At 39.2% G+C, this 18,185-nt stretch overlaps 1 protein-coding gene across 1 annotated transcript; it reads left to right on the top strand.

Annotated features, from left to right (window-relative positions):
* Nucleotides 1–292: 292 nt before the first annotated feature.
* Nucleotides 293–15,598, top strand: LOC131245972 (uncharacterized). Its single transcript, XM_058245808.1, has 4 exons — nt 293–560; nt 3,369–3,644; nt 3,774–4,259; nt 15,041–15,598. The coding sequence occupies exons 2-4, from the start codon at nt 3,374–3,376 to the stop codon at nt 15,385–15,387; spliced, it is 1,104 nt and encodes a 367-aa protein (XP_058101791.1). The 5' UTR covers nt 293–560; nt 3,369–3,373; the 3' UTR covers nt 15,388–15,598.
* Nucleotides 15,599–18,185: the final 2,587 nt, after the last annotated feature.

The raw sequence follows: 18,185 nt of genomic DNA, 5'->3' as shown, positions 1-18,185 counted from the left end.
ATTATTCCACACTGGTTCCCGTGGCATGGTCCATTTGAGCTTTGCATTTACTTAAATTTTGTGATCAACCCCTAAAATTAGCAAGAAAAATGGATGGACGGTGTGGATAAACGACATACATTCACAGTGGGCCCAACTGAGTTTACTCAGGATTAACTCAGTACGCAATCCGATTCCCTTTCCTTGTTGAAAATATTCAGCAGGGTCATCTAGATGAACGGTCTTGATGATCGCGTGATGAAGCAGAAGAGGAGCGCTGAGTCGAGTCAGAGTCAAGACTCGTGATGCCTATGTTCAATCTGACTGGGGGTGCGAGTCCGATTCGACTCGGACGAGTCGTCAATCTATCAGTGCGGGCGAGCCTCAGAATGCAAATGGCGGGAGAAGTATATTAGAAACGGCTCTGTCGTTTGGATGTCCGGAACTCAAAGAACAGGGAAATCGAGGTCTCTCACAAACCCTAGAAAAGAAAACCCTTAAAAAAGCTAGCGTTGCATTCTCTCTTCCTGGGAATCGGAGCTTCTCCTTTTCTCTTTCCAGATCACGCCTACTCGAACCAGGTATTCCTCTCATCTATCTCCGATCGCTGTGATTTTCTTTCCATTTTTTCGGTTTGCAGATAGTTTGATCGGTCTCTAGCGGTAGTAATGGTGCGATTTTTTACGAAGCTTTTATGGTTCAAATCGACTATTCTTAGATTCTAGGGTTTATATTGTTGAATTTTCTGCTCAAATCTCGTCTGTCCAACTGAGTGTATATAGAAATCCTATATACATGTTGTTGAATTTTCTGCTCTAATCTCTCTTTCTTTTCCCTGAAGTAGGGTTTTGATGTAGTGCAGTCCTATGAACTGTAGCTATGACACAGTTGAGGGTTCTATACTGCATTTCAGTGGATGCATGATCCTAACTGGCCCATTGGTCGACTGTTAAGGTCCCTTGATATACAAGGATATGCCATTCTCAAATGGCTCGAGCTTTTAGAGCAAGTGGTTGTTTGACATGGTATTAGAGTGGAAGGTCAAGTGTTCGAATCCCGGGAGCAACAAATATGCATCCCGTGATTTGAACACTTGACCTTCCGCTCTGATACCATGTCAAGCAACCAATTGCTCTAAAAAGCTCGAGCCGTTAGAGGATGGTGTATCAATGTATCAAATATATGATTTTGGGGTAGGACGAGCTATAAATAGTAAGTTTTAGTTTGAACCTTGCGCACCAGTAGACACTGTCTATAAATAGTAAGTTTACTATTTATAGTAAGTTGCGAATTCTAGGAGTTTTAGTTGTAGTTTGATTCTGAAATTTTTTCCATTACTTAGTATCCCTATTTAAAGGGTTGTGAACTCGTTTATTTGATTCATCAATCAATTTCGAATTTTATAGAATTTATTTTCTATTTTCTTGTTCTTTTTCTCGTGGATTCGAGAAGTCTCTGTGAGGAGTCCAGAGAAGTTCCGTGGATTCGGAATAGTTATCCCCTTGAGGAAGACGGTGCTCGACCTCATGTCCTTCCATGCGTCAGATTTGAACACGACCTTTCGCTCTGATACCAAACAACCAATTTATCTAAAAGCTCGAGCCATTAGATGGTGGTGTATCAATGTATATCAAGGGACTTTAACACTCCCCCGCACGTGCGGGGTGAATATAATGGGCAAGGGTGGAGGGACACTCACAACTCATACCATAAAACGGGCTCCCCATGGGAGAATATATTAAGGAGGCATATTTGCTACTCCTGGGATTTGAACACAAGACCTTTTGCTCTGATACCATGTCAAATCACCACTTGCTCTGATACCACGGCATATGTACAGCTAATGGACTGTAAAAATGAAGGGTGGTGGACTCCAAATTTGATTGTAAAGGATCGAATAATTAGAGTTCTAGGTGATTTGAAGAAGTTGATTGTATGTACTCCATCAGAAGAAATCGGAAGCTTCTCCTGAGAAAAGTAAGAAAAATCCAAATTTTTACATTTTTCTCTCATCAAGATTTTCTTCAAGCACCTAAAATTTTTTAGTTCTCTTCACATGAAGAAGTTGGCAAATTGAAACATTTACTTTACTCTTTGATGAGATTTCGAGAGAGATGGGAATTATTATCAAGAATGTAACTCTATGGAAACTCAGCATTACATCCTCAATTGTGGGGGCAACATGTGAATTGAGGTATTGGTTTTAGCAATATCCGGGGTTTAACAATATATGGACAAAGACACACACAAACTTGACTTGCAAACTAGTTATTATCATCGTAGCTGTTTGGTTTGTGCCTTCTCATATAGAATGCACCAGCTCTGCTTATAAGTCCTGGCATGCTACGGCTTGACAATATCTTCAAAATGTAGTTTTTCAGCTAAAAGATCTACGAGGAAGCAATGGCTAGCTCTGTGGACATTCATGTAGTTCTACTAATCACTGCTTGAATTCATGGTAGACATTTATGGGCGACATAACTAGCCACCTCTTAAGGCATTCAAACTTCTTTGGTTTTGGAAGCAATGATGGAAAGAAATAATGAAAAAAATGAATTCCCTTTTTTCCCATTTGCTATTACATATACATTCTAAAGATGTGGACAGGTATCTGGATGATACATCTATCTATTTTAAAATTCTTTTTTTTCTCCTAACACTCTTCTATTAAGAAAAAGCAGAGTATTATGGATTTGCTAGCTTTATCCATTTCTCAGTGCTGTTGCCTGACACAACATCAATCTCTATGAAACTTGGGCTATGCACCATGTTCTTGTCCTAAAGATCATGGGGCCCAAAATTATCTTATTTACAGCTAATCTGTTGCATCCTTGCTCGCATTTATTTTGGACTCAATCAGTTACTATAAATCTAGCAAGATGTATCCCATTCTATTGTAAGAGTCCCTCCCTTCCTGCATTTGTTTTTTTAATCTGCCCAGGGCCTTTATATCCCTCTTCGGAGTTTCAGGTTGTGTTGGTCAGTTTAATGACAGGTACGCATCACATGTTCCCGACCTCTGTTAAAGTCAATTGTTCCGAGCTAATAGAACAAGAATTTATATTTCCTCTAAGCAGAATTGGTTTTCGTACTGTTGTTGTGTGTCGATTGGATGGACTTCAAGTAATGGGGAATTGGAATCTTATCCTCAGGCTGAGGATCATTTAGTTGCCCTTGAAGCTCTCTAAGGAAGAGCAGTTTTTCTTTGAATTTACTGAACTTATATTTAGGAATGAATACTGCTTACAATCTTTCAGAAGAGGTGATTAATATTCATTGATTCCATTAATTAGGCAGAGTCCCCTGCCCATGGTGTATGTGAACCAACTCTTAGACATACCCATCAAAAGGTGTTAGCCCATGTAAGTGTTTTTGTTTGTCCTTAACAGGTATCATGTCGGACTGTGATTCTGATTTTGAAGAAGATATGATGGTCATCATGTGTGCATGCGCTGCTTCGATAGCAGTGGTTTCCTATTATCATACTTACATGGAAGATGATGATGATGATGGCAGCGATGATGGTGACGACAAAGACAACGATGATGGTGGCGACAAAGACAATGATGATGATGACGACGTGGCAAAAGATGATGATGATGATGATGATGACAATGAAAACAATGACATGGCAAAAGAAACTTCACAGGATTCATCTGTACCAGGTACTATGTCTTCAGATGAGATATCAATTGCCTAAGCAAAGTTACATGGAAAAAGAACTTTCATGCATTATTATGTTATAGCATGTGCATAATGATTTGACTTATGATTAGCATTACTTTGATTCCCAGCAGGCACACCTACCCCTGCTTGCAGAAATAAGCACACACAGCATTACAACAAGATGGCTGCAATCCTTGGTAACAACCAGGGTGTTCGAAGCCAATCGAGAATGGGAGACAAAAGCGAATCAATAACAGGAGCCAAAATAAAGATCAGTGAGTGGACTTCAGGATTAGACAATGTAAACATCATGGAACCATACACACCAAAAGCATATGAAAATGTGATCTGTGATGCTTGTGGGTCTGAATTTTCAAGTGTGTGCATACAAGGGGCATCTCAAGCAACTCACTCTAGTGGGCATCAAGATATGGGACCAACATCTGAACAGCTTAAGAAACGGAATCGAAATTTTGGGGATTTGTCTATGGAGGCATCTGATATAACCAATGATGATCATAATGGCATGGAAAAGGATGATGATGATTTTGATAATGATGACGACGACGGCAATCACATGGCAAAAGAACCTTCATGCGAATCATGTCAACGAGGTATGATGTCTGCAGATGCAATAATACATGGCTGATGATTATTGAACTTACATGCCAAAAGAACCTTCATGCATTCATCTGTCACTTACAGCATGCACATAATGATGGAAAATTATCAGGTCCAAGTGTTTGCACCACAATTGTGGTGCAAACGGTTGTTGTGGGCCACACCATGATTTATTGATGACATTCACTAAGACCATTATGTACGCTCTCCATGTTTAGCCATGGGTCAAAAAAACCAGGCCAATCTATGACTCATGTCAGCCCCACGAGCAACAAAAATGGAGAAGCGTTGCACACCCTTGATTCTCATAGAGGGCCCACCGTATTGTGTATATGCCTGCCATCTAATCCATTGATATGAAACGCCTATCTTAGAAGATGACACACCTAAAAAATCAGGGAATTTCAAACCGTAAAAGTATAGAGAAAGAGAAAAGAAGAGAAGAAAGAAAGAAGAGGAGAAAGTTGGTAGGAGAGGGGCTAAAATTAGGGTTGACGCCCCCACTTTCCTTTATATATATATATTAATGAATTTTCATAATGTCAAAAGTGCCTTTAATAACAAAGCAAGAATCCCCATCATGTACCAAACCACTATTACTAAAAGAGCAAGAAAAGAAACAAATCTAAATGAGCCTAGGTGGGGTACAATAGTACAGAGTCTACAGACCACATTCACATCCGTTAATACTCCCTCTTAAGTTGGAGCATAGATGTTGCTGATCCCAAACTTAGATTATATGTGTAGCTTGATTGTGATGAAGAGCCTTCGTGAACACATCAACGAGTTGACCTTGAGATCAGACATATGGTGTAGAGATTTCACTACTGAAGATCTTCTTACGTATGAAGTGATAGTCGACTTGATATGCGATCTCATATGCGAATAAGCGATCGCATATGCCATTTTTTCATAAGGATCGTATCTACCATCATGGCATATGTGATCCAGGATAGTATGCAATGGCATACTCTTTTGTGTGATAAGTATGCGATCGCATATGTGATGGCATATTCCATATGTGATCGCATATTATTTTGTTAAATTTTATGTAAATATGATATAAATAATTAAATAGATAACTTAATTTATAGCTAGTCTAATGGTTTTAAACGCTCGAACTACAATGAAATAGGTAAAAGAACCCAATCCAATCACTTTTAGTAATCAGGCATAGTTTTTCCTTCTTTTTTTTTTTCAAAAGTTTGAAATTTAAAAAAAAAAAAAAAAAAACTCTAGAGCAATATGCTATCGCATAGGCGAGTATGCAATCGCATATGCAAACAACATCTGTTGGTCACATACGATGGCATTGTGTGATTTGAGAGCATTGATTATCATAAAATAATTGTATCGGAAGACTCACTGCAAACCCCATTTCCTACAATGGTTTCTTGATCCACATCAACTCATAGGTGGCATGAGCTATTGTTCTATATTATGCTTCAACACTTGATTGGGCTACTACACTCTGTTTCTTGCTCTTCCGCGTGACTAGATTTCCTCCCACAAATGTGCAAAACCCAATAGTAGATTATTTATCTGCTAAAGAATCTACCCAGTTTGCATCGAAGCACCCTATCACCTGAAGATGATTGTTTCATTTATAAAAAATCCTTGATGTAGTGCTTTTTTAAGATATCGTAGAATTTGAATAACTGCTTTCATGTGAGGTACTCACAGAGAACTCATAAACTGGCTTACTATGCTCACAACATAAGATATGTCTGGTTGGGTGATAGTTAAGTGGATAAGTTTTCCAATCAATCTTCTATACCTCCTTGAGCCTTCCACTGCATCTCCTTGATCCCCTATGAGTTTATGGTTAGGATCCATTGGCGTGTCAACTGACTGTACCAAGAAGACCCGTCTCCATGAGCAAATCCAAAAGATATTTTCGCTGAGATAGATTAATTTCTTTTTTGGATTTGATTACTTTTATATCAAGATTGTATCGAAGATGACTAAGATCTTTTGTGAGGAAATGTCGTTAATGATACTTCTTTAACTCAACCCCCCTATTATCACTTCCTGTCATAACAATATCATCCACATACACTGCTAGCACAATGAGATTTGAGGTACCTTTCCGAAGAAAGAAGGAATAATCAGCATGGCTTCTAATAAAGCCATAGTTCAATACAACTTTGCGGAATTTGCCAAAAATTGCCTTAGGTAGTTTACACACACACACACACACACACACACACAAATCTTGGTGGCTGCTCCATATAAAAATTTTCAGTGAGATCACCATGAATGAAGGCATTTTTTACCTCAAGTTGGAAGAGGGGTCAACTATGATTAACATCTGCAGACAATATAACACAAATGGAGTTTAACTTGTCCACATGAGAGAAGATTTCAATGTAATCAACACCAAGATTCTGAGTATATCCTTTAACAACTAAGCAGGCCTTTAGATTTTGATGCAGGACTGAATGATCTAACCTAATATGATGCCATGAAATTAAAAGACAAATTAACTAGAGCAATGGAATGACAATATCAAGACTACTATGATCCTGATGAGTGTGAAGGTTGAGGCCCCGGGTTATGATGGTCGCTTGGACCCCAAGGCCCTTCTCGATTGGCTAACGGACATGGATCACTATTTTGAGTGGTATGGCCTGTCTAATAGATGTCGAGTGAGGTTCGCCAAGATGAAGTTGGCGGGCCAAGTCAAATTATTTTGGACAAATTCCGAGCGGAAGACAGAGAGGTCTGGAGATGGCCTGTTCACATTGTGGGCCGAAGGGATTTTGAGAGAAGTATTTCCCCCTCTCGTACCACCAGAGACTTGTATCAATGGTAATCCATTCTTCAGGATCAATGCACGTGACAGATTACATCGCCAAGTTTGATGAATACATGACGCATTGTAATGTCAAGGATGACCTATTAGTGACACTTTCTCATTTCTGGATGGGCCTCTGATTCGAGCAAGCACGAGCTCATCCTTTACGATGTCAGCACCCTAAAGCATGCTTATCAAGTGGTTCAAGACCTTGAGCGGTATCTAGAACCGCAGTTTGTGAAGGGATTCGACCCTCGTCACTCTAATGTCAAGGCTACTCCTCAAAGGAGTCAAGCCTAGTATATGGGGTCAATCCAAAGCCCTTACTAGTGCGTAATCCAACATTAGGGATGTTAAGGATAAATGTCTAACTAGTACCGGTTCAAAGGGAGGTGAGCGAGTGTGGTGTTACGATTGCCGAGGATACAGGCATTTTGCACATCAATGCCCGACAAAAGAGTGAAATAAGGCCCTTGTCATTGGCGAGTTGGATAAAGATGTGACCGATTAGGGTCATTGCGAAGAAGAATATCAGCCCGAAATTATTGCTAGTTATGAAGAAGACAATTGAGTTGAGATTGCGCCACTTGCAATCATTAGACGCGCTTAGGCTAGACTATAGAAAGTGATGATTGGCACATGAATTCAAGTTTCCATACTTATGCCATGTGTGGTGACAAAAATTGGAAGGTGATCATTGATAATGGTAGTTGCACCCATGTGGTCTTTGTTAGCACCGTGGATCACTTAGGTTTGATAGTCGTTCCTCACCCTCAGCCCCATTGAGTCTCATGGGTTGATGCGTCTTCGATTCCGGTTTCTCAGCGTTGTCCAATTCCCATCCAATTTTTTCCTATACAAACATGTTGTGGTGCGTTGTTTTGCCTATGGACGTAGGCCACATTATTTTGGGCAGACCCTGGTTGTATGATCACGATGTGACACTATTCGGTCGCTTAAATACGTGTTCATTTATGCATGAGGGTAAGAAGATAAGGTTGAATCCTCTCCAGTTAAAAGCATCCCAAAAAAGGAGGACATCAAGAAATGTGATACTGAAGATGTTGAAAAATTCCAGCTTGAGGCTCTCTCTAAAATAAATGCCAAAGAGTCTGAAAGGGAGACTAAAGCCGATTTGACGGTGTATGTCTACGTGGCAAGTAAGTACACACCTAAAGTTAGTATGGAAATGCCACCTGAGATTACACCTGAGGATAGTGTAGAGTTACCACCTAAGGTGAGTCTGGTATTGGAGTCTAGTGATGTTTTCCCAGAGGACATACCGGATGAGCTTATACCTGTGTGGAGCATTTAACATGCCATAAATCTTGTCTCTGGGTTGACTCTATCAACCCTTCCTTAGGATCAAATGAGTCCCGTGGAGGATGCAGATCTGGAAAGGTAAGTAGATCAACCTAGGAAGCCCATAGATTTTATTCCCGCATTGGTCTCACATAGGTTGTTAGAGTCTGCAAATACATTTACACATCATATCCATGATTCACATATTGAAATTAGAAAACGGATTAACATTAGCAATGAAACGTATAAGATATGTGACGACTCTCATCAGGTTCAGAAAGTTTCAAGTAGGTGATTATGTGATGGTTCATATAAGTCCCGAATGGTGTCCGCAAGGGACCATTAAGAAACTATAAGCCTATAGTGTAGAACCCTATAAGATACTGCGTAATTTGGGATACAATGCATATGTTGTAGATCTTCCACCTGACATGGGTATTAAATCTACATTCAATGTGGAAGATCTTGTCTTTTAAGGGTCCAACATCTATCCCTACTAGCCTTTATTCAGACCATCACCTTGATCCGATGATATCCCTCCTGACCTGTCCCATGACCCTTGGCTTATACCCGACTATTCTTCCCAACATCTACCTCTTTTGCCATACACACCTACAAAGAGAAAAAAGATAGAGGATATCTGGGATGAGCTAGTGGTTATCACATGTAGAGTTGGGCACGGGCAGACTCGACTCGACCCAAACTGAGTGGGTGAGTTGATCCGAATCGAGTAGGCTTTGTCCAATCTGAACTCAAACCGAGTCGAGTTCAGGTCACCCGACTTGAAATCCGACTTAGTACTGACTTGACTCAATCCGAAACCCGACTCGTACATGTATAAAAAAAAACTCCAGATTTGACATTTCAGATCTGAGATGCCGTGTAGCTGATGGAGAGGTTACAATTCTGGCAGGTGCTCCTAGGTTTTGAGCTATGATTTCAACCCATGGATACCTGCCGCACTTGACCCGAGTCAGTGCTGACTCAACCCGACTCGGTACCTTTGACCGGGTGGACACGGTTCGGGTTAGTCCAGGCCAGACCTGGACTTAGATTGGGTCAGGCATGCTGGACTTGTTACCGAGTTGGGTCGAGTTCAGGACATGTCTATTTCAAAATCGGGTCGAGTCGGGTCAACCTTAACTCGGTCCGACTCGACTCTATGCCCAACTCTAGTCACACGACACGGAAGTTACCAGGAGTACCTCGTCAAGTGGAATGGCAGGCCAAAGTCAGACAATACGTGTATCACAGAGGCAAAGCTTCAGCGACGAGACCCGAATCTCCTCGAGTGTCACCCCAACTTTTTTTCTCTAGAGGCGAAATCTCCTCAATCGAGGGGAATTGATGGGGATATCCGAGCATCATACCAGAGGAAGAGGGCTGAGCTAGCCTCCTTATGGCTAGACGATCATTACATGGGGCTTATTTGACACAATTCACATTCCTAGCCACATTGAAGACCTCACGTGCGTATTCATGCATCTTTGAAGATCTCACACTGGGAAGATGCACGTGGGCTGCACATAAGAGCTTGATGGACACATCGAGCCGTTGGCTTAAGTGGACACGATGATCGGACCGTTAGATCATCATCATTGGGCATCTTAATCGTGGACCCCCATGGGTTACGAAATAGTCTAGTTGTTTAGTTTGTTTACATGTTTCATTATTTTTGGTATAACTCATATTTGTATTGAGATTAGGGAGTTAGGAACAACTTTTAATTCATTAAGCTTTTTTATGTTGAGAATCTTATTTGAGAGCGCCTTTTTGTAAAGGGTCTTTTTTGATACTATAAAGGGTTGGACGTCCCCACCCTAGTTGATATGCATGTTATGAATGAAAGAGATTTCTCTCATTTTGCTTTGAGATTAAGCAAAATTTCATCATGTGATTGGATTGGTGGTGCGAAGCCACGGGAAGTGATTCCATGGTTTTATTTATTTATTTATTTATTATTATTATTATTATTATTATTATTATTTTACTTTTCTCTCTTCTCGACAAGGAATCATCTTCTTCTTTTCTTACTTCTTCATCTCTCTCACTTCTTCTTTTTTTTTTTTTTTTTTCTTCTCCTTTCTTCTTTTTTTAAACATTCATTCTTCTTCGTTCTACAACCCCTAATCCATCCAAAACCCTAGTATTCAAAACCTTAAATCCTTAAAATGCTAACCTTAAATCTCTAAAACCCTAATCCTAATTTCTCCAAAATCCCCTAATTTCGCAAAAACCCTAATTTTTTTCAAAATCCCCAAATCCCAAAACCCTAGTTCTTAAGCCCTTTAACAAACCAAGAGATTCCCTTTAGAATTAGATTAATTCATATGCTAGGATGGAGGTTCTATCTCCCATGGGTCTTGGTTAATTAGTAATTTATGAGATTCGCATTGCGGGATTGTCGAAGGCTTAAATTTGGACATGTCATGAATATGAAATTTCTGAATTTATGGCAAGTTTTATTTTGTCGTTACATTGCTCTAGTTAATGTCTTTTAATTTCATGGCATCATTTTAGGTTAGTTCATTCCGTCCTGCATCAAACGTTCAACCATACCATCAGGATGAAATTTAATTGTGCTAGACCCAATTGCAATCAACTATGCATTTATTTGTAGGTGGATTAGTTAGTTCCCAGGTGTTATTCTTATAAAGGGCAGCCATTTCCTCGTCCGTTGCCTACTCTACCCTTTATGTAACAATGCTTCCTAATATGACTTGGGAATAGAGTGAGAGGATAATAATAATAGGGCAAACTTACAGAAATTTGGAGATAAGCAGTGAAAAGAAGCATGTTTAGAAATAGGGTGATCAGTTCATGTGTGCTTATCTTTTCTCAAGGCAATAAGAATATCAGATTTGTCTGAAAAACTCACCGTGGCTCATAAAGCTCAGAAGAAGATATGGTGGATGACACATCATAATTAGTTGCACTATCTTTCCGTTTTCGTCGTAAGTAGACTTTCAACTGAGGTACGGTGGGAATGGAAGAGTCAGTAAAGGGAGGAGGTTGGATGATGTCTTTATCAACCACAACAGGTACAGTCATACATTAAGAGATTTACTGTTTTTTGAGAAGAATGGAATAAAGTTGAAAAAAGTAACATCCTCACTTATATATTGTCTTTAAAGTGAATGGTTGTAACAATGATAACCTCTTTGTATCTGGGAGTATACAAGAAAAATACATTTAATTGCTTGAGGATTTATTTTATCATGGCCCATCTCCAACTGATGAACAAAGCATACACATCTAAAAACTTTGAGAAGCAAAGAAAACAAAAGAGTATATAAGAGTAACATTTAATGAGGTAATTAATCCATTAAAACAGACGAGGGCATTCAATTTATCAAAAAAACACGTTATGAGTATTGCATCACTAAAAAAAACTTTTTTTAAACAATTAATAGAGCATGGGTTATCTCAAATAGGTGACAATTTTTCCTTTTTGCAACACTGTTTTGTTGTGGGATGTGTGCACATGACGTTTGACATAGGATACCTGTTTTAGAAAAATACTAACTAAAAGCTTCGGACATATTCCTTGGTATTATCAAAATGAAACGCAGATACTTTTAAATTAAATTGATTTTGTACTTCCATGTTTGAAGTCTTAAAAATAGAGAATAATTCAGATTTATCTTTTATTAAATAAATTCATGTCATTGTTAAAAAATCATCAACAAATGTAACAAATTACTTATACCTTGACCTACTAGATATTTTAATTGGTCCCTAACATCTGAATGGACTAAAAAGAAAAACAAAATTATGCTTTTCCGCTTGTGGAAAAGTAGTAGGATGATGTCTGTTCAAGTCTCACACATCACACTTTAGACATGACACAACTGACAGAGAAGGAATGACGCCCTTAAGAATCTCAAGGGACGGATGACCAAAATGGTAGTACCATTGAAAAGGGAGATTTTATTATTATTATTTTTTTTTGTGTTGTTGCACCAATGATGTCATGATTAAGATAATACAACCCGTCATGGTTCATATCCTCCACTAATCTTCTTCTTCATCTTTGGATTCTGGAAAACACAATGTGAATGATAGAAAGTAACAAAGCAGTTAAAGATTTAGTAAGTTTGCTAACAGAATGAAGGTTTAAAGGAAATTCAATAACAAATAGGACAAATGATAATGAAAGGAAATGACTTATGTAAATAGTACTCATCCACACACTTTGAATTGGGTACCATCTGTTAGAGTGATAGATGAACCTATTAATGTTGTATCAATGGAAGAAAACACGCTGGACTCACCTGTCATATGGTCAGATGCTCCAAAGTCAATGATCCATGGAGCAGGGGACTTGGATCCTAAACAGTTCATACCTGAGGTCACAAATGTAACCGTAAGTGTGAAAGTAGGTGCAAAAGGGGTGGGAAGTGGGAACATACTAATTTTGTAAAATTTTCAGCAACTTGGATTACTTTTGAGTTAGTGTAATCGTTTTGCTAGTCTTACGTGGATGTGGGGTTGTCGACATAGAGCCCACTACTCTCGCCAATGGAAGATGCTTGAGTAGCCCATGTTGACTTTCTATGAAGATCCCAACATTTTTCAACAAAGTAAATTGAAGAGTCCACAATGCCTGTACTTCCTAGGTCCACGACCTCGTCCTATTTTGCTATGACCACTTTGATTACTTTTTCCACCATGGCTACCACCGTGGCCTTGACCATTAAAAGATGCTAAAGTCAAATTGTCATTGGCTCCACTTGGAGAGCCTGGAGATACACGCTAGAAGCGAGCATACACCTTGTTCAGAGATGGCACATCTTGTCAATATATGCATGAACTGGTTCATATTCAAGTTTCAATCATGATAAGAATTTGGGCACACTGAACTCTTCACGTTGCTGACGTAGCTTCTCGAAATCAGTAGTAATAGGCTGATACACATTCAACTTGTCCCACATTCCTTAGTTCATAATAGTTTTCACCCAAAGATTTATGGCCTTGTTGGAGCTCAAATATTTCTTCATATAACTACTACGAATGAGAGATGTTTTCGTCAGATAAATACATCTCTCGCAATGCATCCTACACTTCCTTTGTGGACTCCAAAAAATTACATTTGCAGTCATGGATGGTTCCATGCTATTTCACAACCATGACATAATTTGGGCATTCTCCAAGCTCTGTGGTCAAATATCTTAATTTTCCCTTGGCCATTAGAAACACTAAGATGAACTTAGGCTATTGGAGATTGTTTGTTCTATTTAATTTAATAGAGGTTGTTGGACCCCTTAAAAATCATATGGATATATGAATTCATATTTCAAATAAGTTTTTATCTCCATCAGAACAAGTGAAAAATAGAATACCACAGGTCTTGCACAAGCACAAGCTGACCTATCACAATCAATGAACACCCCACTTGTGCGGTTCACACCATGCACACACCATGCTTGGAGAGAGAAATCAGCCCACTCATCCACACTTTCTAACCAGCTATAGATGAAGATGATTACAGACATGGCATCCAGCATAGACAACCAACCCACATTCTTCTAATAATCACATGAGAGGTGAGATCGTGTGGACTTCATTTACTCATGCATAGACAAAAGGCCCAACAAAAAAGAAAATGAAAAAAGAAAAAAGGAAAAAAAGAAGAGTAAACACTGAATTTCTTAAAAGATTTTCAGCACAAGAGGGATGAGAAGTACTAAAACATAAAAGAGGGAAAAAGAATAAGAAACAAAGATGCTCCGATACTATGTAAACGTATAGAGAAAGAGAGAAGAGGAAGAAAGGGAGAGGAGAAGAAAAGGTTGGGAGAAGAAAGGGGACCAAATTAGGGTTAATGCCCCCACTCTCTCCTTTACCATTAATGAATTTTCATAATGATAAAAGTGCCCTTAATAACAAATGCAAGAATCCCCATCATGTCCCAAACCACTATTAACACAAAAGCAAGAATAAAAACAAATCTAAGTGAGCCTAGGTGGCCGAACAGTGGTACGGCTCACATCCATTAACACAAACCATGTGTGGGGCCCAACAAGAATCAAGGGCGGGCATCCCTTCCCAACTGTTCCTGCTCGTGTAGCTAACCTGAGTCATGGATTAGCATGATTTTTGGGCTCAGGTTAAACATGGGAAGGCATTCATGATGATCAAAGAGGATGTCATCAACACATCACTGTGGGGCCCACAACACTTGTTTGCACCACATTGTGGTGACAACATTGTAACGTAGATAATATCCCCATAATGATTTGATGTATGCATACATTACTTTGATTCCCCATAGGCACAACCATTACTGCTGCTTACAAAAATAAGCACATCTTGCTTTACAACAAGATGGGTCCAATGATCCCAAGTAACAATAAGGCTGGCAAAAGGTCCCCACAGACACGAGTTCGATTCCCCTCCCTGTGGATTTCCCGATGCACTTGATTGGTGAGTGATTGTGTGCATCTGTAGGGAATAGTCTTACCTTAAAGGGGCGGGGACACACTATTGTCATTAAAAAAAATCAGACTGGAAAAAGCCAATTGAAAAGAGGAGCCAAAAGCCAATCAAGAACAGGACCCAAATTAGGGATCAGTGAGAGCACTCCAGGATTAGATGATGTAAACATCATGAAAGCACACATGTCAAATGCATATGAACATGGGGTCCATGATACTCATGGATCTGAGCTTTCAGATGCAGGAATGCAATGGGCATCTCAACAAAGTGGACATCAAGATATGGGACCATCAACATCCAAACAGCTTAAGAAACGGAAGCGCAACTTTGAGGATTCATTGGCAAATGTATTATCTAGGATGGCTAATGCCATCAGAAAATTGGTTTCAATGAAGGAAAATCGGACCGAGGCATCCAAAATGAAGAGGCTGTATGAAGAGGTGAAGAAGATCCCTAATGTCAGCAACCATTTCAGAGTGAAGGCTTGTGATTTTTTGTTATCAAACCAAGCCAAAGCCTTGGTGTTCTTAGTTCTCGATGAAGAGTTAAGACTCCAATGGTTGTTGAGGTTTGTTAATGAATGAAGGATGCAGGATCTTATGTTTACTTTCGGATGTTTATATTCTGTTCTCCATATGTGGTCAGTTCTGTATTCCTCGATGTGGAGGGTTTTAATATGTGCCATGTGGATGTTGTTCGTTTTGGGGACACGGATGGTGTTAACATTTTCTAAATGTAAACTTGTGAATATGGTTGGTTTTTTTATATGTGACATGCGGATGTGGATGGCTCTTATATGTAGAAAGAATGGCAGAAAGAATGCCCATTTTCCACTATTGCCATGCTCACTCACCCTCTCTCTATGGTACTTTTCATAGGATCATCAATTCACATCCCTTTCCTTTTTAACAACTCTCTCAGCCATCTCATTTTTCTGGCTCTTGCTTTTGCTGTTTTTAGGCTTCGAAATTCAATGTCGTGACATATGTCTGAGAGCTCTTGGTTTGACGAAAGTTCCTTCTATTTGTAAAATTCCAAGACATCTCGTCTCTCACCCTTCTTATGCTAATTTTCAGCTCCATATCTCATTTTTATGGCTTAAACCTGAATTTTCAGGCTTCTGCCCAAATCTCGATTTTAATATTTCTCGATTCAGGCTGCCTTTTACTCTTGCTGTTTTTTCAGCTTAAAAACCCAAAATGTGGCATTTTTGTTGTTTTTCATGTGTGCCCAAGTTGGGATTTTGGTACCTTACGTATTGCATTTTTCACTTTTTTCTTTTGTCCTTTCCAGATTTGAAATCATTCATGATGTTTATTGGGTTTCCCCAGGACAACCCAGGCTAGAATTTTCTTATTCTCTACATCAAAACTGGGATTTGGAGGAACAGATTGGAATTTGAAAAGATTAGATGTCATGGGAGTCACTCTTCAGGCAACAAACCATTCCAAGTGGTCAGATCAATCAAAGCTGGGAGGTTATTCTGGTGCCAATTGATACCCTTTATGGATTCTGGGGCAAATCTTTAATGAGATTTGGATCTTATTTCTAGGCTAAACACAGAGAAACATATCAAAAGATGATGGAATTTTATGAATGCGGGTAAAAGAAACACTACAAAAGACACATTGAGGGTAGAAACCCTCCCATCACCACTCTGACTAGCCCTGCCCAGCTGCTATCTCATAGGCTGAATGTATTATTTCCTCGTGTGAGTAGGGAAGTTTGTTGTGTTGCCGATGCTTTGGCAAAGGGGCCATGCTAATCGTCTATGTAACTTCTCATGTGGTGCAAGCTCTGTGGCTCTTTTTATCGGGAATTCATTAACTCTCTGATATGTTTTCTAATAAATCCATTCTCTCCAAAAATAATAATAAAATAATAATAATAAAAAAAAAAGACAAGAAAAGAAAAGGACACATTTTGTGGATTTGGTAATGTCTGAAGTAGTTTCGTTTTCTTGGAATTCCATATGAAGAGGAATGCTAATAATGCAAATCTGGACATAGAAATTCTATGCAATTCTACTTACCATCTGTCACAATGAAATAACTGGATGCTTGGACAATACAATCGGCACCTCCAACACTTGAGCTTCTGGTGCCAGTGACCTACTTCCATGAATTGCCATGTTTGGGTATGGGCGGGCCCATATTTTGAGCTGATCATGCCTATTCGAAATAATGATTTTGCTTATACCAGGTCTGACCCATTTGCCACTGTACTTGCAGCTACTGAGTATGTTTTATATTATTTTCCTATTTTATAAATGCTCCACTCGCAGTTCTGTGGTTTGAACTTCTCTGCTCCTTTTGGTTATGATCCATACAGGTACATTGCAACAGTTCCCCATAAAGCAATTGGTATAATATTCGAAATATAAGGACTTAAACAGACATGCCCTCTGCCAATTTGTGTTGTTAATGTATCATATGTAATGTGCTTCATATTCATAGATATTTAGGGGTGTGTTTGGTTGCACCAAATTTAATGAAATATCATGAAATATTGCACCAAATTAAATGTTGATTAATCATAGAATATTCTGATATTTGGTGTAACCAAACACATCCTATTACATTGCAAGATAGTCTACTACCCAAGCTTGCTGTGGTTGTTCTAATGCCCTTAGAGAAAACAGTATAATAGTTTCAAATAATTCTGATGCTACTGTAATTTGTAAAATTATGCTGATTAAAGACTGCCGGTGCTTTTTCTGTTGTATGCTGTGTATTCTGTGTATTTTTGAACTTTGAATTTCTCGCTGGCAACTCCAGCATCGTTCGAAAGTCTCCCAACTCAGCTTGGAAAGTGTAGTACTCTTGACTGCCGAACCCTCTGATTTTTCGATCAAAAGTGCTTTGTGAAATTTTGTTATTAGACTGTGATATTTGATTGGCCAAATACATCCAGATACATCATCATTGCATATTCTTTCATATGTATGGTGCAACCCAATAACTTTATTTGAGCAATTTGAGCAATCACATGCGGCTTTAGAAGCAAGCTGGAATTCTGCCATTCAAGAGCCTCTGGCAGCATCATACATATGTTTACAATAGTGTTCTGCTTCTTTTGGGATATGCTGGATGAATGGTCAATGGTCATAGACCAACCAAAGGTAAGAGGGTGGAAAATCCTTAAAGAGTTGAAGGAATGCAACCATCATCCTAATATCACCTATTTCAAGGCACTATCTCTGCTTTAGCTTAATGATTCTCCTCATCTATTTGACATTATAGGCAACTAGTGGATATGGGGGCATGGGACGTGCATGGAGAGAGGAGGGCATAAAGGGAGAAAAGGAGATAGGCTAAGGGAAAGATGGGAGCTACGTGCATCTAAGTGCTACAAAGAGAGACAGGGAGAAGGGAAGGAGGGT

The sequence above is a fragment of the Magnolia sinica genome, chromosome 5 (genome assembly GCF_029962835.1).
Source record: "Magnolia sinica isolate HGM2019 chromosome 5, MsV1, whole genome shotgun sequence".
NCBI classification, from domain to species: domain Eukaryota; kingdom Viridiplantae; phylum Streptophyta; class Magnoliopsida; order Magnoliales; family Magnoliaceae; genus Magnolia; species Magnolia sinica.
The sequence above is the reverse complement of the archived record's forward strand: the minus strand, read 5'-3'. Positions and strand labels throughout refer to the sequence as shown.

What these genes read in the sequence shown, in the direction of transcription:
- LOC131245972 (XM_058245808.1), top strand. Translation starts at nt 3,374, where the DNA reads ATGTCGGACTGTGATTCTGATTTTGAAGAAGATATGATGGTCATCATG. An exon ending in ACAGGATTCATCTGTACCAG is followed by an intron (nt 3,645 to 3,773) that starts GTACTATGTCTT and finishes TTTGATTCCCAG; the next exon opens with CAGGCACACCTACCCCTGCT. An exon ending in ATGCGAATCATGTCAACGAG is followed by an intron (nt 4,260 to 15,040) that starts GTATGATGTCTG and finishes CTGAGCTTTCAG; the next exon opens with ATGCAGGAATGCAATGGGCA.